General features: G+C 37.3%; 1 protein-coding gene across 4 annotated transcripts in view; it reads right to left on the bottom strand.

Annotated features, from left to right (window-relative positions):
- Positions 1 to 1,186: 1,186 nt before the first annotated feature.
- WDR35 (WD repeat domain 35) overlaps positions 1,187 to 24,364 on the bottom strand; it is a 74,887-nt gene continuing 51,709 nt past the window's right edge. The window contains exons 18-27 of one of the 4 annotated variants that reach the window (XM_031934194.1): positions 22,849 to 22,985; positions 22,328 to 22,531; positions 20,850 to 20,996; positions 20,079 to 20,211; positions 18,043 to 18,153; positions 16,920 to 17,084; positions 15,909 to 16,049; positions 15,037 to 15,193; positions 1,992 to 2,232; positions 1,187 to 1,657 (exon numbers count right to left, since the gene is read on the bottom strand). In XM_031934194.1, the coding sequence (XP_031790054.1) occupies positions 1,507 to 1,657; positions 1,992 to 2,232; positions 15,037 to 15,193; positions 15,909 to 16,049; positions 16,920 to 17,084; positions 18,043 to 18,153; positions 20,079 to 20,211; positions 20,850 to 20,996; positions 22,328 to 22,531; positions 22,849 to 22,985 (1,587 nt within the window). In that variant the 3' untranslated portion in view covers positions 1,187 to 1,506. Of the gene's footprint in view, positions 1,658 to 1,991; positions 2,233 to 12,515; positions 13,468 to 15,036; positions 15,194 to 15,908; positions 16,050 to 16,919; positions 17,085 to 18,042; positions 18,154 to 20,078; positions 20,212 to 20,849; positions 20,997 to 22,327; positions 22,532 to 22,848; positions 22,986 to 24,364 lie in introns of those variants that run through there. The other 3 variants (XM_031934196.1, XM_031934195.1, XM_031934197.1) reach the window with 3 other exon arrangements.

Here is a 24,364-nt window from a genome sequence, read left to right as displayed (position 1 = left end):
TATGGTTGTATATGTAGAAAAGAAGTGCAAAGGACTGAGAGTGACAAAACATTTTTGAAGAAGAAAAACAAAGTAGGACTTGTACCAGATAGCAGGACCTATTTTAAAAACTATAATAACTGAGACATTCTGCTTTGGGCCAAAGAAAGACAAACAGATCAATGGAACAGAAAAAGAAACCAGAAATTGGTACCTGCATATATGGACTTTTTGTTTGTTTGTTTGTTTTGTTTTTTGTTTTTTGTTTTCATATAATTGCACATCAGTGTGGAAAGGGTGGACTTCAATCCGCTGGAGGTATAATGTAATTTTTTTTAACTTTAGAGAAATATCTTAGGAGCTGATAGCTCTCATTATAAAGACATAATACAGAGCCTACTATCTATCCTAAGCTCATCCTGGCTCTAAATCTCTTCTCATAGCTCACTATTCCCAATCTGCAACATGCTGAACTTGCCTGGGTCTCTATAAGACAAAAACATCAGATTGAGAAAGTGTATTGTAGCTGCAATAACAAAGTTTCGTATCTCTATGTATTGCCTCTACTAAAGGTAAGCCAAACCTCAATAAAATAATCTTGATGAAATAGTGCAAAGTTCTGTCTTTAGCCACAAAATGGGAATTCATGAGAAATAAACAGAGAACATTATTAGCTATATACAAGACATAAGAAATGGTTTATCTTCTAAATTAATAATCCATGAAAACAGATGCATATCAAGAAAGAATCACTCCCTCAACAATACTTGTGTAAATGAAGGGTCCAGCTTAGTGACAATGTTTCAATAGAAGCTATAACTACAAAATGGATATTTTTGTTTGTTATTTTCATTATAAATAGAGCCAAGTTTTCTGCACAATCATATGAAAGTGTAAATTCCAAATGCCATCTCTTGAATGAAACTAAAAGGACAGGTTTTAAAATAGAAGAATAGGGCTATTAGAAACAATTTAGATTGCAAAAAAAGTCTTAAAATGCCATCGCCTCACTTCTGAATATATAATAAAGAAGACATTCAACGCTTATTTAATTAACTATGGCTACAGAGAAAGTTCATTTCACTATTACAATTGTTTAACTTCCTTGTAACATGGGTTATAAAAATTCTCTAAATTCAACTTTGCCCCATTCCCATGCCTCCCCCACTCCCCACTCCCTTCAAGATTTTTAACGAATTCAGTTACCTTGACACTGTGAGAAAAATATTTTATTTGGAATATTCCCATGGTATCATGTAACCAAATACAAGATAGACAAAAGAGAGAGGGAGACAGAAAATATGGTTGATTTTCATACATTTATATGAAAATCAGCCTTATTATTTCACAGTTGTATTGCCTTAAAAAATTATTTTATTAACATGTATTTTGTGCGAAAATTCAACTATAAATAATGAGGCTTATTTTCATACAAAACTCATAGAAATAAACCTTATCACACATACAGCATATAGCCATTTATAGATGTTACTTTTATTTTACGGTTATATACAGTTTATCATTCCTTTATCCCACTGGACTATGGCATAAGGGGCAGAAGCTGTAGTGGCTTATTTCCTGAGCAAGGACACCATGCTTGCATACACTGCACATCCAGAACTGATCCTCAGTGATCGGGCTTCCTGTGGCAACACATGTTGGCAGTTTCCCTTCTCCACTGTAAAACAAGGGGAGAAACAATTCATTATACTTTAAAACTTCTCATTAGTCTAACTTAATTTATTTAATACACTTTAAGAAACCTAAAGAATAAAAATTCCAAGATTAATGTCAAATACTTTCAATTAAAAAAGTTTTTTCAAGAAAAAACCTTTCTTACAATGAAAAAATAAAAGCATGAACACACTTGTAAGAATAAATAAAATAGGGTATAATGTTAATGTGAATTGCTTCCAAATTTAGCGCTTTACTTCCTACATTAAACATTGTACATCTAGAAATCCAAGCTTCTAATAAGGTAGAATGACATTCACTAATTAAAATTAGCCTACCCTTCCATAAGGCTGTCCAATTCAGGTTTTCTGTTATCTTTTGGAGCATGTTTGGTGAATATTTCTAAAGCGAGGTCTTCATACTGCTGTTTCTGTTCTGAACTGAGGGTCTCTAAAGATTCAAGTTTAATGAAAGCTTTTGAACAAGTCCCAAAGGCTCTGCTGGCGCATGTGCAGAGTGCTAGCAGAGAGTAGATCTCCACAGGAGGGATGATGTCTTCATAGTCTTTCAGATGAAGAGCTAAGAAAAACAGGACAATTTGGGTTTTTAAAAATAATTATTATGATATTATGAACATGCATAAGGAAGAATCTAAGTTAAGGTGTTTTCGTTGAACTTGCATGAACAAACTGAAAGCAAACGGTGTTGAGAGATGGGAGCACTAGGAGGAGGAACTAGGCTACATGATATCCAAGGGTCTGTGAAGCTGGCTAACAGCTCATCCTGTGAAAAGAACCACCACCAAATGCTACACATGGCTGTGCCAGCTCAGAAATACACACACACATACACACACACAAAATTTTGGTGTCAATTTTTCTTCAATTTGTGTTAGAAATTTCTGTGGCACTTCAGAAACAGCAAATGAGTATTATACTATGTTAATCATAAACTGCAAGATAATACCAGGTTTCCTTTTGTTAAAAAAAAAAAAAAAAAGCAAAACAATATAAGCAAAACAGTATAAAATAATATTTTTTTTCTTTGTGTTTCTCTGGACAGATTATTGCTTTTGTATTACTGATTTTGTCGTTTGTCTCACTGAAACAATAGGATTTTGTGAAAAAGTGAAAATGAGTCTCCAAGTTGTCAGTTCAGACAATTCGAGTTACAGCATCTTATTTGCAATTATACTGGAGATAAAAATCTTTCTTTAAAATGCACTGTAGACTTGGGCCTGCCGGGGGTGGGGGACTAGGGGAGAGTTAGCATTAGGAGAAATACCTAATGTAGATGACGGTTGATGGGTGCAGCACCAACCATGACACATGTATACCTATGTAACAAATCTGCACGTTCTGCACAGGTACCCCAGAACTTAAAGTATAATAAAAAAAAAGCAGACTTAATATTCGATTTAATATTAAGACAGTATTAGACTTGACATTAGATTTATAACCAATTTGTATCTTTTTCTTCTCTAGACCTTGGAATCTTAAAAATACTTTGTTATAGTATATCAAAAATTTCATAAAACAAGCTTAAAACAATATATTCGTGCGTTTTACAATCAGAATCCTATAAACTGGTTCTGGGGTCAAGTATTTACAACAAAGTTTAGTAGAAGAAATGTATATAAAATGTAATCATTCAGTTATAATAAACCATATCCTCTAATTTCATATCCAAAGCATAATAGGTTCAAGGGTAATACTTTACAGGTCATATATTGTTTCAGATCATTTTACCACTGAGAAAAAAAAAAATGAGGCATATAGAGATCTTCACCCAGTAGGTGAAGCATCTCAAGTTAAAGATCTAACTGTTCTTTTAAGTCTAAAAATAGTGTATAAATTGAATATGATACAGCTATTTTAAACAGTGTATAATTTATATCATATACTAGTCAAAACTAAATGAAGGTCTCTTATAAAATAAACAAAAATAGAAAAATAATTTTTATATATAATAACCAACTAGAAAAAAATTTACAACCTCATCATTAACATTGTTAATGTTAGGAATAAACTGAAAAATAAACGTTTAGAGCCAGCAAGAAGAAAACTACAAATTTTTAGAAACACAGATACGCAAGTGATTTCTAAAATGGACATTTCTGACAAATATCACATGTTCTCACTCATATGTGGGATCTAAAAAAGCTGACCTTGCAGAGCTTGCAGCAAGCCGAGATTGCGCCACTGTACTCCAGCCAGGGCGACAGAGCAAGACTCTGTCTAAGAAAAAAAAAAAAAAAAAAAGTTGACCTTGGCTGGCAACATGGCTGAATACGAACAGCTCCCAGCAAGATCGACGCAAAGGTGGGTGATGTCTGCATTTCCACCTGAGGTACCAGGTTCATCTCATTGGGACTGATTGGACAGTGGGTGCAGCCCAAGGAGGATGAGCCAAAGCAGGGTGGGGAGTCACCTAACCTGGGAAGTGCAAGGGGATGGGGAAATCCCTCTCTCAGCCAAGGGAAGCCATTAGGGACTGTACCATGCACTCCAGCCCAGCACTTTTAACACAGTCTTCGCAACCTGCAGACCAGGAGATTCCTTCCGGTGCCCAAGCCACCAGGGCCCTGGGTTTCCAGCACAAAACTGGGCAGCCGTTTGGGCTGACACTAAGCTAGCTGCAGGAGTTTTTTTTCATACCCCAGTGGCGCCTGGAACACCAGCGAGACAGAACTGTTAACTCCCCTGGAACGGGGGCTGAAGCCAGGGAGCCAAGTGGTCTGGCTCAGCAGGTCCCACCCCCACGGGGCCCAGTAAGCTCAAGATTCACGGGCTTGAAAGTCTCGTGGTTAGCACAGCAGTCTGAGCTCAACCTGGGATGCTTGAGCTTGGTGGGGGAAGGGGCATCCACCATTGCTGAGGCTTGAGTAGGTGGTTTCACCCTCACAGTGTAAACAAAGCTGCTGGGAAGTTGAAACTGGGCGGAGCCCACCCCAGCTCAGCAAGGCCCCTGCAGCCAGACTGCCTCCTCTCTGGGCAGGATAACTCTGAAAAAAAGCCAGCAGCCCCAATCAGGGACTTATAGATAAAACTTCCACCTCCCTGGGACAGAGTACCTGGGGGAAGGGGCGGTTGTGGGCACAGCTTCAGCAGACTTAGATGTCCCTACCTGGCAGCTCTGAAAACAGCAGCGGATCAACCAGCACCGCGTTCGAACTCTGATAAGGGACAGACTGCCTCCTCAAGTGTGTCTCTGACCCCCGTGTATCCTGACTAGGAGACATCTCCTAGTGGGTTCCTGACCCCCATGTATCCTGACTAGGAGACACCTCCCAGTAGGGGCCGACAGACACCACATACAGGAGAGCGTTGGCTGGCATCTGGCAGGTGCCCCTCTGGGACAAAGCTTCCAAAGGAAGAATAGGCAGCAATCTCTGCTGGTCTGCAGCCTCCACTGGTGGACCTCCGGCAAACTCCAGCAGACCTGTAGCAGAGGGGCCTGACTGTTAGAAGGAAAACTAACAAACAGAAAGGAATAGCATCAACATCAACAAAAAGGATGTCCACTCAGAGACCCCATCCACAGGTCACTGACTGCAAAGACCAAAAGTAGATAAATCCAGGAAGATGGGGAGAAACCAACGCAAAAAGGCTGAAAATTCCAAAAACCAAAATGCCTCTTCTCCTACAAAGGATCACAACTTCTCACCAGCAAGGGAACAAAACTGGATGGAGAATGAGTTTGATTAATTGACAGAAGCAGGTTTCAGAAGGTGGGTAATAACAAACTCCTCCCAGCTAAAGGAGCATGTTCTAACCCAATGCAAGGAAGCTAAGAACCTTGAAAAAAGGTTAGACGAATTGCTAACTAGAATTACCAGTTTCGAGAAGAACATAAATGACCTGATGGAGCTGAAAAACACAGCATGAAAACTTTGTGAAGCATACACAAGTATCAATAGCCAAATTGATCAAGCAGAAGAAAGGATACCAGAGATTGAAGATCAACTCAAGGAAATAAAGCAAGAAAACAAGATTAGAGTAAAAAGAGTGAAAAGACATGAACAAAGCCTCCAAGAAATATGGGACTATGTGAAAAGGCCAAATCTACATTTGATTGGTGTACCTGAAAGTGACGGGGAGAATGGAACCAAGCTGGAAAACACTCTTCAGGATATTATCCAGGAGAATTTCCCCAACCTAGCAAGGCAGGCCAACATTCAAATTCAGGAAATATAGAGAACACCACAAAGATACTCCTTGAGAAGAGCAACCCCAGGACACATATTGTCAGATTCACCAAGGTTGAAATGAAGGAAAAAATGTTAAGGGCAACCAGAGAGAAAGGTCGGATTACCCAAAAAGGGAAGCCCATCGGACTAACAGCAGATCTCTCAGCAGAAACCCTACAAGCCAGAAGAGAGTGGGGGCCAATATTCAACATTCTTAAAGAATTTTCAACCCAGAATTTCATATCCAGTCAAACTAAGCTTCATAAGCAATGGAGAAATAAAATCAATGTGCAAAAATAACAAGCATTCCTCTACCCCAATAATAGACAAACGGAGAGCCAAATCATAAGTGAACTCCCACTCACAATTGCTACAAAGAGAATAAAATACCTAGGAATACAATTTACAAGGTATGTGAAGGACCTCTTCAAGGAGAATTACAAACCACTGCTCAACAAAATAAGAGAGGACACAAACAAATGGAAAAACATTCCATGCTCATAGAGAGGAAGAATCAATATCGTCAAAATGGCCATACTGCCCAAAGTAATCTACAGATTCAATGCTATCCCAATCAAACTACCAGTGGCTTTCTTCAGAGAATAAGAAAAATCCTTTAAATTTCATATGGAACCAAAAAAGAGCCTGCATAGCCAAGACAATCCTAAGCAAAAAGAACAAAGCTGGAGGCATCACTCTACCTGACTACAAACTATACTACAAGGTTACAGTAACAAAAATAGCATGGTACTGGCACCAAAACAGATCTATAGACCAATGGAACAGAACAGAGGCCTCAGAAATAACGCCAAACATCTATAACCATCTGATCTTTGACAAACCTGACAGAAACAAGAAATGGGGAAGGGATTCCCTATTTAATAAATGATGTTGGGAAAACTGGCTAGCCATATGCAGAAAGCTGAAACTGGATCACTTCCTTACACCTTATACAAAAATTAACTCAAGATGGATCAAAGACTTAAACATAAGACCTAAAACCATAAAAACCCTAGAAGAAAACCTAGGCAATATCATTCAGGACATAGGCATGGGCAAAGACTTCGTGACTAAAACACCAAAAGCAGTGGCAACAAAAGCCAAAACAGAAAAATGGGATCTGATTAAACTAAAGAGCTTCTGCACAGCAAACAAACTATCAACAGAGTGAACTGGCAACCTACAGAATGGGAGAAAACTTTTGCAATCTACCCATCTGACCAAGGGCTAATAGCCAGAATCTACAAAGAACTTAAACAAATTTACAAGAAAAAAGCAAATAACCCCATCAAAAAGTGGGCAAGGGATATGAACAGACACTTCTCCAAAGAAGACATTTGTGCACCCAACAAACATATGCAAAAAAAGCTCATCACTGGTTATTAGAGAAATGCAAATCAAAACCACATTGAGATACCATCTCACACCAGTTAGAATGGTGATCACTGAAAAGTCAGGAAACAACAGATCCTAGAGAGGATGTAGAGAAACAGGAACACTTTTACACTGTTGGTGGGAGTGTAAATTAGTTCAACCATTGTGGAAGACAGTGTGGCGATTCCTCAAGGATCTAGAACTAGAAACACCATTTGACCCAGCAATCCCATTACTGGGTATATACCCAAATGATTATAAATCATTCTACTATAAAGACACAAGCACATGTATGCTTACTGCAGCACTGTTCACAATAGTAAAGATTTGGAACCAACCCAAATGCCCATCAATGATAGACTGGATAAAGAAAATGTGGCACATATACACTATGGAATACTATGCAGCCATAAAAAAGGATGCGTCCATGTCCTTTGGAGGGACATGGATGAAGCTAGAAACCAAGATTCTCAGCAAACTAACACAAGAACAGAAAACCAAACACAGATTCTCACTCGTAAGTGAGAGTTGAACAATGAGAACACACGGACACAAGGGCAAGCCATCACACACCGGGGCCCCTTTGGGGGTAGGGGGCTGGGGGAGTGATAGCATTAGGAGAAATACCCAATGTAGATGACAGGTTGAAGGGTGCAGCAAACCACCATCGCATGTGTATACCTATGTAACAAACCTGCACATTCTGCACATGTACCCAGAACTTAAAGTATAATTTTTAAAAATGTATAAATTTAGTTTCATGAATGTTGGGAATAGGCCCCCCCAAAATCTGGTCATAAACAGGCCCCAAACCTGACCATAAACAAAATCTCTGCAGCACTGTGACATGTTCATGATGGCCATAACACCCACGTTGGTAGGTTGTGGGTCTACTGGAATGAGGGCAAGGAACACCTGGTTCGGCCCAGGGCGGAAAACCACTTAAAGGCATTCTTAAACCACAAACAATAGCATGAGCAATCTGTGCCTTAAGGACATGCTCCTGCTTTAAATAACTAGCCAGACCCATCCCTTTATTTCACGCCCATCCCTTTGTTTTCCATAAGGGATACTTTTAGTTAATTGAATATCTATAGAAACAATGCTAATGACTGGCTTGCTGTTAATAAATACGTGGGTGAATCTCTGTTTGGGGCTCTCAGCTCTGAAGGCTGTGAGACCCCTGATTTCCCACTTCACACCTCTACATTTCTGTGTGTGTGTCTTTAATTCCTCTACTGCCACTGGGTTAGGGTCTTCCCAACCAAGCTGGTCTCGGCAAGTGGCGTCCATCGTGGGGGCTTGAATCCAAGTTGAAGGGTCACCGGAGCGACGGCTGGAGAACATGGAACTAGCTGGAGGACACCCAAGTACTCTTAAAGCAATCCCTGTGGTAAGAAGAGGAGCTCAGAAGCATCATGGTTTAAGAATGCCTTTAAGGGTAACAATGTGACAAGTGTTGGCTGTGGTTTGTTCCACCTTGGTTTTCACATTGATGATGAGGAGGAAGGACAGTATAATGAAGCAACAGAAGAGGTTACAGAGCAAGTTTATTGACAGCTAAAGCTAAAACTGTAAAGGAGGGAGACGTTCATCCCTACCCTTCTGCACCTGCTCATTATTATTTTGAAGAAAATGACCCTCCAAATCTTTCTTTTCCAGAGGACACTGGGCTAAAAGTAGTTGCCCCAGTGACTGTTCGAGCAGCGCCTCAAGCGACCACTCTTAGTTCTATTCAGGCAGGAATTCAGCAAGCTAGACGAGAGGGTGATTTAAAGGCTTGGCAGTTCCTTGTTAGAATACACCCCCTAGAACAACAGGGAAATATTACAGTTACATTTGAGGCTTTTCCTTTTAAATTACTCAAAGAATTTAAACAAGCTATAAATCAGTATGGACCAGGTTCTCCTTTTGTAATGGGACTGTTAAAGAATGTTGCTGTTTCCAGTCAGATGATTCCTACTGACTGGGACACTCTTACTCGAGCTTATCTAACTCCTGCTCAGTTCTTAAAATTTAAAACTTGGTGGGTGATTTGTTTTTCTAAGACCACCAGAGCGGGCACAAAAGAACCAGTGAGCAGGCAAGGGTAGGAGCAAAACTGCAAATTTATTTTGGTAACCTAGCTTCAGGGAAGTAGGTGGGTAGGGAGAGGTCTGTCGGCGTCCTTTAGAGAGTCGCCCGGTGAGCTCTCGGGCGGAGTTCCTGATACAGTCCCGACTGGGGGCTGGGAAGTCCGCGAGGGGCGCTGGCCGGGAGCGGCTTTTCTAGGAGTGGGAGGGCAATAGGCAGGGCACGGGCCTGTTGGGGGGCGTTCCACAGGTGCAACCAGGTAAATCTTGGTCTCTTCGGATTGATGTCACCTGGCGCATGCCCAGTTGGTCTGCACCTTCCTGGGCGCCAGGTGCATTTTCGCGCACACGGGAAAAGTTGGTGATGAAGAACCCAGAAGTGCACCATCTTGCCTCCGTTCGTCCAAACAGTGGGCAGATGAAGCTTCCATTCAGGCTGCTCGCAATGCCCAGGCCCAACCTCAAATTAATATAACTACAGACCAACTTTTGGGGGTTGGCAGCTGGGCTGGTTTAGATGCACAAGTGGTCATGCAGGATGATGCTATAGAACAGCTTAGAGGAGTGTGCATTAGAGCTTGGGAAAAAAAATCACTTCATGTGGAGAACAATACCCTTCCTTTTGTGCTATAAAACAGGGACCAAAAGAACCATAAGTGGATTTTATAGCTCGGTTACAGGAGTCTCTTAAAAAGGTGATTGTAGATTTGGCTGCTCAGGATATAGTGCTGCAGTTATTAGCTTTCGACAATGCTAATCCTGATTGCTGGGCTGCTCTGCAACCTATCAGAGGGAAAGCACATTTAATTGATTATATCAAGGCCTGTGATGGTATCGGAAGTAATCTGCATAAGGCTACTCTGCTAGCACAAGAAATGGTAGGACTAAGAGTGGATAAAGGAAATACTCTATTTCCTGGAGCTTGTTTTAACTGTGGGAAGCATCATCATACTAAAAAAAAAAAATGTAGAAAAAAATCAGTGAGTCAGGCCACCAGATAGGGGAAGAAAGAAAACTGCTGAGACTGAAATATGTCCAAAATGTAAAAACGGAAAACATTGGGCTAATCAGTGTCACTCTAAGTTTGATAAAGATGGGGACCCAATTTTGGGAAACACAATGAGGGGCCCGTCCCGGGCCCCATTCCAAATCGGGGCATTTCCAGCTCAGGCCATTCCCTCACCCCTGTACAATGTCTGTCCCCCACCACAGCCGGTAGTGCCACAGTAGATTTATCCTGCACAAAAGCTGTGAGTCTTCTGCCTGGGGAACTCCCGCAAAGGGTCCCAACAGGAGTCTGTGGACTCTTGCCAGCAGGCACAATAGGATTACTTTTAGGAAAGTCTAGTTTAAGTTTAAAAGGGGTACAAATACATACAGGAGTCATTGATTCAGATTACAATGGTGAAATTCAAATTGTTATATCTACTTCTGTTCCCTGGAAAGCAGAGCCAGGAGAGCACATAGCACAGCTCCTGATTGTGCCATATGTGGAAATGGGAAAAAGTGAAATTAAATGAACAGGAGGATTTGGAAGCACAAATAAACAAGACAGCTTACTGGGTAAATCAAATTACTGATCTAAACATCCTACCTGTGAAATAACTATTCAGGGAAAAAATTCAAAGGTTTGGTAGATACAGGAGCAGACATTTCAATCATTTCTCTACAGCACTGGCCATGCACGTGGCCAATTCAACCCGCTCAATTTTACATAGTTGGAGTTGGTAAAGCCCCTGTAGTATAAGTAGTTATATTTTGCATTGTGAAGGGCCTGATGGACAACCTGGGACTATTCGACCAATTATAACTTCTGTGCCTATAAATTTATGAGGGAGAGATTTATTACAACAATGGGGATCACAAGTTCTAATTCCAGAACAATTATATAGCCCTCAAAGTCAACATATAATGCAAGAAATGGGGTATGTCCCTGGTATGGGACTAGAAAAAAAATGTGCAAGGTTTGAAAGAACCACTTCAAGCAGAAAGACAAAGTTCCCGCCAAAGATTAGGATATCATTTTTGATGGCAGCCATTGTTAAGCCTCCAGAACCTCTACCTTTAAAATGGTTATTAGATAAGCCAATTTGGATAGAACAATGGCCGCTAAGAGAAACTGGAGGCTTTAGAGAAATTAGTTACTAAACAATTAGAAAATGGGCACACAGCTCCAACATTTTCTCCTTAGAATTCTCTAGTTTTTGTAATTAAGAAAAAATCAGGTAAATGGAGAATGTTAACTGACTTAACAGCCATCAATTCAGTTTTACAAACTATGGGAGCATTACAGCCAGGATTGCCTTCTGCTATAATTCCAAAAAATTGGCCTTTAATTGTCATAGATTTAAAAGACTGTTTCTTTTTTTGTTTGTTTTTGTTTGTTTTGTTTTGTTTTGTTTTGAGACAGAGTCTCGCTCTGCCGCCCAGGCTGGAGTGCAGTGGCCGGATCTCAGCTCACTGTAAGCTCCGCTTCCCGGCTTTACGCCATTCTCCTGCCTCAGCCTCCCGAGTAGCTGGGGCTACAGGCGCCCGCCACGTCGCCTGGCTAGTTTTTTGTATTTTTTAGTAGAGACGGGGTTTCACCATGTTAGCCAGGATGGTCTCAATCTCGTCCCGGCCTCCCAAAGTGCTGGGATTACAGGCTTGAGCCACCGCGCCCGGCCAAGACTGTTTCTTTACTATCCCCTTAGCTGAGCAAGACTGTGAACAATTTGCATTTACAATTCCTGTGATCAACAACCTGCAGCCTGCTAAGCATTTTCATTGTTTTACAGATGGGTCTAGCAATGGTAAAGCTTCTTATTCTGGATCAAAAGGTAAAGTTTTCCAGACGCCTTATACTTCAGTTCAAAAAGCGAAGCTTGTAGCTGTGATTGAGATATTGACTGCTTTTGACATGCCTTTTAATGTGATTTCTGATTCTTCAAACGTGGTTCATTCTACACAGTTAATTGAAAATGCTCAGTTACGACTTCATACAGATGAACAACTGATGACAAAAACAAAAAAGGGGGAGAAATAGGGATTATGGGACAGCCCATACACAATTGAATCTAGCATTATTAACTTTAAATTTTTTGAGCCTGCCCAAAGGCCAGATGTTATCAGCAGCTGAACAGCATCTACAGAAACCAGCTGCAAAGACAGAAGCAGAACAACTGGTTTGGTGGAGAGATCTGATAACAAAAAGTTGGGAAATAGGTAAAATAATAATTTGAGGTAGAGGTTATGCTTGTGTTTCTCCAGGCCAAAATCAACAGCTGATTTGGATACCATCAAGACACCTGAAACCTTACAAGCCAGATGCTGAGGAAGAGATTCCGGGATGATCCCGAGGACCCCCCGGTTGCAGCAATGTCAAAACTGACACTGAGGAGAGGAGGATCCCAGCTGTCACAAGCAACACCCGTCGAACACAGCTACCCACCTTGGGACAGATCAAGAAGCTGTCACAGATGTTGGAAGAAAATCTGAGGAAAGCGGGACAACCAGTCATAATGAGTAATTTAATGGTAGCTATGATAGCAGTGATCACCATTGCCGTGAGTATTCCTTCAATAAGGGCTGACACAGGGAACAATTATACTTATTGGGCATCTTTATCAATCTTGGCTGGCAATAATGCCTAGATGTAATCACTCTATGATGTAGTTACACATGCTTTCTGATTTCAGTATTTACCATAATAAATCTGCTCCTATAATTGAGGCATACCGCCCTCAAAAACCTATTTGTAAACAAAATTGAACCTGGCCAGAAAAAATGAACATACTTGTTTAAGAAGATTACATTGCAGAACAGGCAGAGGTGCTGCACGATTCCTATGGAATCATTATTAATTGGTCCCCTAAGGGGATGTTTAGCTTGAATTGCACCTCTCAGTCTGCGTGCCATGGCCACACTATGTTCAGATGGTCTGAACAAAACAGTCAGATGGTAGATATAAGAAGTATGGCAAGAGCTCCTATTATCTGGAACCATGGTGGTATAGTGGCACCTCCACCTCAAATGAGTAAATCTCTGTTCGGGGCTCTCAGCTCTGAAGGCTGTGAGACCCCTGATTTCCCACTTCATACATCTGTATTTCTGCGTGCATGTCTTTAATTCCTCTATCGCCACTGGGTTAGGGTCTCCCTGACCGAGCTGGTCTCAGCACACGAAGGTAGAATTTCAAATCTGTTAAGAAAGAATAAACTCAATATATGGTTTCAGGATAACTTAGATATTATAATAAACATAATATTTAAAAAACTTAAAGGAATTCCTAAGCATGAAAAATATGAAGTAAAAGACTGACAGATATGACTATATAAAAAAACACTATTAATATCATCACCACAGCTACCACTTATTGAGGGCTCACAATGTCCAGGCAGCAAAATAAGTGAGTTTTCTTTTCATGAACTTCTCAATCATTACAATAACTCTATGAGGAAGATACTATTATCCTTTCTTTACACAAAGAGAAACTGAAGCTTAGCAAGGTTAAGTAACTATAACTTATAAATGCTAGGGAAAATCAATATATATGAAAGAGGATTATTGCATATGGTCTCTAAAGAACTCTTATAAAAATAATTAAAAATAAAAATCATCCCTATAGAATTCCAGAAATATTCAAATAAAAGAATTTTTCTAAAAGTTTTCTTTTAAGATCATGACATTAGAATAAAGATTCATGATCTATTAGGATTAGAGTGTGATGTGTGATGTGCATTTGGTGATGATGTGAGCAGCAAATGGATGATGTCACCAATGTGACAGATGAAAGGTGCCGTGTCATGACAGTGCTTGCCATGGCCAAGCTGAAAGACCAGTAATGATTTAGTCATTCATATGCTTTGGCTTATAACATAATTATCATAATTACGCTCTCTGGAGTTCATATATCTAAACTCTAGAATATTGTTATTGTTAAGAAGAGACTGAGATCCTGATTACTACATGTAAATAATCTTCTATCAATTACAGTACACAAATACCATGCAATATTAGGTAGAATGTTTACACAGATCTCTGTTTAAGAATGAGGAAAGAGCTATAATATACTGCTGAGGGGAAAAATCATAATCCTGCATGTAGAAACATCTAAAAGGAAGTTTACCCAAACCTTAGCAACGATTACCTCTGAGTGATAGGATTATTTTATAAATGATTAGATTATTTTACTTTTTCTTCATATTTTTGTTTTGGCTGAAATTATTAGGTAAGTATCACTTTTATAAAACACAAGATAAATGCTATAGCAATGTAGATGTAAAATATGGAAATATTTTAAAACATGGTTTTGAAAAAGTACATAAAAGTATGCCATGTTATACTCCCAATACTGTAAAGAATAAAATTATCTTAATGTAGGTATTAAATATATTTTATGATTTTAAATATATGTATTAAGTATATTTAATATATACATGTATATATATTTTTCTCCAAAAAATATTAACTTGGCTATGAAGTATTTAACTTTGAATGGCTAGCCATATGAATGCTATACACGTTCTTTTTGCTTATCTCAAATTTCTGACATTTCTGTGAGCTATGTGTTTTCTCTGCATTAAAAAAAAACTTCAAAAATGGGAATGCATAAGACAAATTATATATAGCATAATCTCAAACGTAAGAAAATAAATCCATAGGAAAAAATGTTATTGAAGGCCACATAAAGGCAAATTGAAGAAGCTGGCCCTTCACACTCAATTTATAATATTCAGACATACTATACACATTAGGTGACACGCCCACCTGTCTTCAGTGCAGCGTCCACATATCCCTCATAGAGCTGCCTCTGTGCAAGCATAAAGAAGTGGTAAGCCTCTGCCCCTCTCCATGCATTATCTGTGAAACGATCTGTTGTAGACAGAACTTCCTCTTCCAGCAAACCAGCCAAGGCAGAAGTGGCCTACAAGTAAAGTCAGCCCACACTTTGCATCAGTACAAACACACACACAGCATCAACTCCCGAATAACAACAGTCATTAAAGTATCTAAACGAGCAGATTTTATCATTACTAAACTATGATTACAGACTTTTTTTTAAGAGATGAGGTATTACTGTCACCCAAGCTGGAATGCAGTTGCATGGTCATAGCTCACTGCAGTCTCAAACTCACGGACCCAAGTGATCCTCCCATCTAAGCCTCCCTAGTCACTGAGATTACTGGTGTGAGCCACTGCACCCAAAACAGACTTAATTTTTTAGTATAATTCATAGTTTGTTAAACTGGTATGAATAAATTTTAAAACGTAACTAATTAGATTTTAAGTTAATCAGACATTCTTTTATGCATTAAAATAATATATCTAGGAAAGTTTTAAAACTCACTGATGAGAAAAGGAGGATTTCCCAGGTAAGTAAAATTTTTTAACAAAAATAAGACATTAAAGCAAAGACTACAGATTAGTATTACAGAAAAACAATTTTAATATTTCTAGGTAGAAATTTCTAAATTTGAAAACTAATTCTAAATCAGTCATTATTTTTCTTCCTATCATTTAAAGAAACAAATGCAGACACGCAAATTAAATGACCTGTCCATAAGAGAAGTTTGACAGTCTCTTTCTCTTTTTTCTTAAACACTTCGGATGATTTAATGTTATTTAACCTGCTACTTTACCTCTGAACTTTTTCCTTTAACTTTTCCTCGCTGGGCATTCTTCATCTGTTCATGGTGTTGCTCTATAAGTAAGGCTGACATTACATAGAGCTTCTTGACACGTAAAGGTTTACTTCCTTTCTTTGCCTCTTCATCTGCAACCTTAAACATTTTTAAAAATTGAGGGAAGTTACTTCTTATCTATATTTGTACAAATATAATCATTTCCAAAACTAACAAATTTGATTCCCTAAAAAAGGAGGAAAATCAGTAAGATGGAATACAAATACCACCTATTTAAGATAAATACTTTAAAACCTATCTTCTTTTCATTAGTACCTATATATATTTAGTTCTTTCCTTAGTATTTAGCCCTAGGAATTGGAACTCAGATCACTCTTAGAAAATGAGAGGTGCTGTTAGATAACTACATCAGAATAAAGAAAGTGTTGATGAAATGCTGGTATTTTCCATAACACAAAGATTTTTAAAATAAAGTTCCAAGTACACAAAGAAATCATGCTGTTAACACGGTGCATTCTTCAGAAGCTGAAACTTATTTAAATGATTTTGAGAGAAATTTTTCCTTTTTCATTAAATTAAACGGGAATAGAATAGAACGTAAAATGTGTATACACTAATACTATACTAATTATCTTCCCTCCAAATAAATATTATGTAAAGTATAATATTTAAAACTTGTACATTTAAAAGAACTCAAAACTCTATTATCAACAAAATTTAATTCCCTGTTGTAGAAATTTGTTCTTTGTAGTTTCAGCACTTTCTTTAACTCTTAAACTCCAGTATTCAACATAAAATTGTTTAGGTATTAGTAAGTTGCTAATATTAATAAACATCTTTGTTGGTAAAAGGCAGTAACACTAAAATAATGTATACGGAAGCAATAAAACCAGAGTGGTTTTGTTGTAATAAATATTTGTTTCCAAAGAAAATGGAGAATGTGCTCTTTCATATATTAAAATATTGTGACTGGAACAAATCAAATATTCACTAAGATTTTTACATTACCTTAAACATCAGTTTAGCAGCATCCAAAAAGTAATTGGCTTTCCGATAGAGTTCTATGGCATCAAAAGTTTTATTCTTTTCCAGTAAATGAGATGCATACCTAGCTAACAGAGATCCAATTTCTTTCATACTATGATTTTGAGCCAATTCAACAGCTTTGTTCCACTAGGAGAAAAATTACACCATTCAGTCACCCAAGTATTTACGGTCACATAGATCATAAAATTCACACAAGAAAGCTTAAACTTTATAATAAAAGCCCAATTTCCAAATTAAAAATGGTTATATTTTAAAAATAGCATTTAAAATCACAGCAACACAAGTTATATAAGCATACATCAAAATGATTAAGTGATCTCTAAGACTCTGATTTGCTTAAGAAATACATGTGAAAATGAAAGTTTCAAAGTTTATAATCATATTAATCTTGTAATTCTCATCTTACAAAACATCAAGCAAGAAAAAGACACACTTGTTTACATTTTATAGTAAAACAAAATATGCAATTTCAGTTGTGAAAATATCCTACTAGATTTGACATTTAAAAATTATTTTTATAAAGCAAATGAGGTCTTAAAAATACTTTAAGAAAAATATTAAAAGAATACATTGATTGTCAATAGTTTCTGTAATAACTCTGTACTTTTAGTTTAATTTCAGCTCTTAAAAATATCAAATGTATGTTTTCTATAAAGGAAAAGGAAAACAGATTTGCCAAAATAAATATTGATAAAGTGACTCGATTCCTTCCTCAGGCAATGACCGACTATTAACTGGTCCTTCTTTGGAAACAAAACCCAACCCTAATAAAATGCAGAAAATTATGAAATTACTTCCAGACAAAAACTTGCCAGACTAAAAGCACAGGGTTTGTTCATGCGCCTATACTGAGCTGGCTATAAGTGGGTCACCCCTCACGGTAGCACTTTAAGAGGTAAGTGCAACTTTCTTGGTCCTCAATTAAGAGAATACCTGCCTGGCTCCTTTCATAAAATTCATGTCAGGCTCTCCAACCCTTACATTGCCAATAATCTTTAAAAGATCACTAGGGTGACTTTAATTTGGCTTGACTTAAAAATTCCTAAGACAAAAAGCTGCACAGACAGAAAGTTTCAGTTCCTACTTGGTTGAGATGTACGCAGGTATCTACCGCTGCCTTTGGTTGATTGCATTTCAAAAATGCAGTCACTGCTTGTTCACACATCCCAACTCTGACAAACATTTGTGCTATTTCCTGTACAAACAAAACAATACTATCAGATTTCATAGAGCAAAGAAATTCCTTATATTTTAATTTCACAAAACTCCATAGGGACGTATGAGTATTAAATTTACTGGTAGTTACAGATTTTTCTTGTAAACAGACGCAAGGGCAGAGGGTACAATTGAGAACGGATGCTAAGGCATCACTTCTATAAAATCAGAGCTTCACTGGCTCAGGCTGTGGATCTGATTTTTAGCAAGGCCCTGAAGACACTGCACTCCTTTCTTCTCTCAGTTCAGTAGCTAGTACACAGAAATGTCAAGCTCCAAAACAAATCCCCCACAAGTGCGTGAAAAAAACCTTTATGTCAATTGGTGGTATACTCAGGGCTAATTATTAACTAGAGACTTAAGGGAAATCTCACATCCATAGAGTTCTCAAATACTTCTGTAAAGAAATGTCCTAGAGAAGTCTGCCATTAATCAATTCAGGAAGCTAGACCCAAAACAGAACTCCCTTGGAAAGTGGTGGGAGCAAGGAAGAAGAACCACCACCACCACCACCACCACCACCACCACCACAAATCTTACTTGTTCAGCTGCACTGGCCATTTTCAGAACACCATTTTTTTTCTTTCAGAATATCTAATTAGCCAGAGGTTTTCCCTCCCCAACCCTTCTACAATATTTTTAGAAGTATGAAAATATATTTTATATCCAACTATCTTTTTAAAAACAATGCTTATATTTTTCTGATAAGGGAATATATTCTAATTGTAAAAAAAAAAATTACAAAACATGAAAAAGTGAAATTACTCATAACCTTATCATTTATAAGAAACCTCTCTCAATAGTCTGGTGTAATTTCTTAACATCTTTGTCCTATGAATATATATGTATATGTTTGTGTTGTACACAATCATACAATACATAATTTTGTGTCCCGTATTTCCTACTTAAATATTGTATACACCTTCCCATATTATTAAACATTCTTCTATAACTTTATTTAAAACTTATAATACTAAAATCTTTACTATTTTAGTTATTTAATTATTATTATAGTTATAATTACTTAGTATTTACTCAGGAATATTACTTTTCTGGATACCCTACAGCAAAATGTTTGTTGGTGTCATCAGACACATCTAACAGACAACACTAATGGAGGATACACTCTTCGCTATACCCCAGGGTTCTAAGTAATTTCAGTTTCTTTCCTACTCAAGAAAACCCATAGGATTGAAAATAAGGGGGAGTGAAAATACCATTACAGAGATAACTGCTCAAATTCACAATAGGGAAAACTGAATTGCCATAATTCCATACTTACCTATTAGCTAATAGGCAAAATCTTTGAAGTGGAACTCACAACTGATATACGTTCAGACTCTGCAGTTGAGAGCCGTCAGCTCTACAAGCATTGTACAGCTTAGTGATTTACATATTAAACACATAAAATACAAACTTATTTACAGTATTCAACAATTAATTAAGAGGCTCTAAAAGAACATTCGAAAGCAAGAGAACTCTTTTCGATTTCTCTTTTAACTTGAAATACTTTATTGTTAATATAACATAGTAAAAGTTGAGCAATCATTTTAAACTTAAGTTACAGCAAATTTCAAACAATTTCAGATTATTTTGAAGCAAATCCCTAGCAATATACCATTTCATCTGTAAATATTTCATGTATTCAGCTAACATTTAAAAAGCAACTTTATAAATCTTAACAGACAACACGAGACTGTGGTAATGTTAAAGTAGTAGGAACGTGAATGACTTTCCCCCTCCATTTTCAAGCATTCTATATAATTTATATATTGCTTTATAATTAAAAGCATCATTCCATGTCTAAGAAACTGTAAAATTATAGATTTTTAATTTTCTTTATTGTAACATAAAATTTTATAAAGTAACCTAACAATTCCAAAACCTAAAATTTGCAATACCTACTGGAAGTAACTTGTGGTTTTCTGGAAGTGAAATGGCAAGGTTCTCTAATCCCTCATAATCCTCTAACATATAGTAACATTCAGCTAAGCGTTCCTGGTTCCGCCCTTGTACATAATATTGTACAGCATTCGACCTACAGAAAGAAAAAAGGAAAAGCTTGTAGAACTAATACGAATCTCCTGATAAATAAGCCCTTTCAACCAAAATGTTCCTTCATCAGAATTCCCAGTGCTAGTATTACTGTTCATTATCTTCAGCTCCAGAATAACTTTCAAAATGGGGAAAAAATCTAAAGCATATTCTAGTTGTAACATTCCTTGGCTATTCTTAAGAAATACCACTGCTTTGCTCCCAAACACCGACATAAATTAAGCATACTAATCAAAATGAAAAGAACAAAAGTCAATGATTTCTGAAAATCATATATAATAAAGCAAATAAAAACATTTATTAAACTTTGTTCAAAAATAAATCATAAAACATCGTAGAATTATATACTCAAAGTATCTCTTTGACTACTATCAAAGTAGTCTCAAAGAGAAAACTGCGTGGAGCTAAGTGCAAGTTTTGTGTTTATACACTCCAAATTTTTGTAGTGCTCATCTCACAACTTCACAGGATCTCTGGCTTTCCAAGATGAATCTAGAGGTATCTGAATCTTAGAATTCAAGAAGATGATCTTCATTTCCCCAGGATTACTTCCTAGAGAAGTACTCAGGCAGCTACTAAGTGTTGCACAAATGCTTGAGGAGCTCCAGGTAAGTTACATACCACTTTTGTCGATCAGCAAAGTAGTCTCCAATGGCATTATTGGCTTGTTCCATGAGACTGTCATCTGCATCACCAGATCCAGTTTTCAGGAGCTGGAGTACTCTAAACCAATCCCCCAATTTCAGCCGGAGGCCAATAGCAAGATCCCTACAAACAAAGGCATTCATTCATTCATCTATTTGACAAATATTTACCAAGAGCCTACTGTGTGTTAGGCACAGTTCTAGCGCTGAGACTACACAGCAGTGAACAATGTGACTCTCCAAACATTTTAGAAACTTAGCCTGACTAGGTAAGAGGAAATGAGGAGCACCTGGAGGTTATGGTTTGAATGTGTGTCCCCTCCAAAATTCATGTTAAAACTTAATCTCCATTGTGATAGTATTAAGAGGTGGGGTTTTTGGGAAGTCATTATGTCTGCCCTTATGAATTGATTAACGCCCTTATAAAAGACTCTTCAGAGAATTTGCCCCTTTTGCCCTTTTCACGTTCCACTATGTAAAGGCATAACACTCAAAGCACCATCTTGGAAGTAAGACAGGGCCCTCAACAGACACTAAACCTGTTGACGCCTTGACCTTAGACTTCCTAGTCTCCAGAACTGCGAGAAAAATATTTCCATTCTTTATAAATTATCCAGCCTCAGGTATCTTGTTATAGGAGTCCAAATGGTCTAAGACACCAAACTAGGGAAAAGAAAACAATGTTGTGCCTTTACTTTCCTGGACTTTCAATTTAGCAAAATAATGATTTAAATAATAATCATTTCTTTTCAGCAATTTCTGAGACATGATCAGGTTTATTTCAAAACAAAACACGGTGTAAACACATGTGGTTTTATATCTCTTTTCAGAGCCTAAGTCGTATTACAGATCTCCTGGGAGTATAAATAACATTAATGAAAATGAGATACAATGTTAACAGCTGAAATGAAGTTCAGACAGACTCTCCACCTTGAGGTTCAGTGGCTAAGATTCTCTGCTTTCACAGCAGCTGCCTGGGTTTGATTCCTGGCGAGGGAGACAGGCCTTACAGTTCTTTAATTCAAAAGAAGAAATATTTATGAAGTTCATATATTATTTTATATAAATCAAAAATGAAATATAAAGAACTAATCTCACTCCCTAACTACTTCTGATTTTTATTTTATGCCTCTTGACAACAGAAAATTAAATAATGACCTAAACAAAGAAAGAAAGAAAGAACTGGAATAATGAGCTATGTCATAAATCTGAAAGATCCCAGTCTCTGTTGTTCTATCATTTTTTCCCACCAAATAAAAAAAAAAACCCTCCCATAGTCAGCCATTAAATTTAAAAACAGAGAAGAAAACTGCCTCCAGACTATGAAACACAAATAAATGAGAGGCATGTAGAATATCTAGGTTGTAATCCAAACGTAAAATTAATTTCTGAAAGAAACTGTATGACACACCTAATCTATTTATAGTCCCCATTTCCTGCACCTTGGTAATTTACCTTCTGTCCATCTCAAGATATGTTCTTTCAGCCTCTTCAAACCTGCCAAAGTAGCCAGCAACTTCAGCCTGTTTCACTGACTCACTCTGTAGTTTGCCCAAGCGCTTCACAAACTTAATGCCTTGGTAATCTTTGCAGCGCACAAATGCTTGCTCTGCAGTGTAGAGATCCAGTTTCTGAAGAGCTGCTTCAGCCAGTAGGCGCCTTTATTTTAAAAGAAACAAAAACATAAATGCATGCTGCAAATTACTGATAAACTAGTCTTGAATCACAATTATCAATTATTATGTCTATTGTTTCTAGAGAAACATGGTGGAAAGTAACACATGTAAACATTTTTCAAATAATATTCTGCTTATTTTGAGGACTTCCAAATCTAAAATGAATTTCTATATTTTAAAAAGAAGAGCAAGAATGGAAGTTTGTTCCCATCAGGAGGATAGCAGGGGAGCAGAGGGACAGAGCTGAGACTTTAAAAACCTACACCTGACATCTTGGGAGAGTTTGCTTTTTTTAAATACCAAAGTCGGGGGTGTGGATTGTCTTCTATGAACTGAGATGCATCTTTAATTCCAACCTTCTCAATCAGTGCTCGGCTATCTCGCAGAGACCGAATCTCAAAGTTAATTAGGTAATCCTTGTTTGGATGTTCTGGATCCTGAAAGTAAAGATGGAAACAAAAAAAAATTCAAATACTTGCTGTTAGAGTATATGTTTCTTTTTTATATTAAAAACCAGAACAGAACAAAACAAGAAAAAAAACGGCATCGTATTGTGAACAAAATAAGGAAGAGAAGTCTTCATGTTTGGGTCTTTTGAATTATTTGAAAAACACCCAAAACCCACAAGTGAAGTCCCTCCTGAGGCAATCAGGTAGCCTATGAGGAAAAGGGGACACAGGAAAATGGCAGAAGCGGTCCCTCACAGTTACGCATCCCTGTTTCCCTCTGCTCAGATTGGTTTTTCACCTGAAATGAGATAACATATCTCAAAGATTCAGCACAATGCCTAGCTGTACTATTTACAGTATTCAATATTCATTATCTCAGAACTGATCTAATGCTCTCCTGCTTCGGAACTTTGAACAGGTAAACCATCATGACTGAATCACAGCACCCAACTCTTTTCTGGCAACTGAATTACTTATCCATCTCCTCAACTCTTCTACCTGAGGCCAAGAACTGTGTCTTATTGGCTCTTAATAGTTGCTGAATTGATGAAGAGATAAACTTTGGGTAAATCATTTTACCACTGAGAGCCCTTCTTTATCTAAAAACCTTCACAAAATTCAATATAATCATCAATTACAGCAACAACACCGCAGGCATTTTCATGCATTCTAGAGCTTAAGGCAATTGGAAATTTATGAGCCTTTCTTGAAAAACACTACTAATGATGAAATCCAGCCAACTAAAAGATTAATCAAAATTAAGAACTTATGTACAGAGAAAATGTAGTAAAAAGCTTTGAATTCATTTAAATATTAAGACTAAACAACTGGAAATTAGGATTATAAGACAAAATTAAAATGTTCTAAATCTTGACCATGTAAAAATAATATATCTACAAAAGGAAAAACAGAAGAAAATGTAAGAATGTTATCTTTCAGAGTGGAAAGACAATACTATTAAAAATTAAAATATAATTTAGACTAATAACTTCCTGGTTTTTCATAATTTTTCTTCTCAACCCAGGAAAATGGTATTGTTCGTAGTGGAAAATACTATCAAAATGTCTAGAATTCCTTTAAACTCACTTTCAGGTTATCTAATTAAATTAGCACTAAAAAAGTAGATTGTACAATGATGCCATTTTTATAAAATTACTTCTGTTCATCCATCTAAATCTATCAAATCCATATTTCCATATATAACGTGCAGCTGTAAGGAATGATGTTCTGATGTTTAATCTAATGGTAATGACTAAAATATCTGAGTTGTGGGATTTACGGTTTTTTTAAACTGTTTTCAGTACTTTTCTGTATTGCTTGAATTCTACATAACTGTGCCATTTCTTTAAGCAATAAAGTATTCATTT

Source organism: Piliocolobus tephrosceles, chromosome 15 (genome assembly GCF_002776525.5).
Source record: "Piliocolobus tephrosceles isolate RC106 chromosome 15, ASM277652v3, whole genome shotgun sequence".
Taxonomy (NCBI): Eukaryota; Metazoa; Chordata; class Mammalia; order Primates; family Cercopithecidae; genus Piliocolobus; species Piliocolobus tephrosceles.
This window is presented reverse-complemented; position numbering and strand designations above follow the sequence as displayed.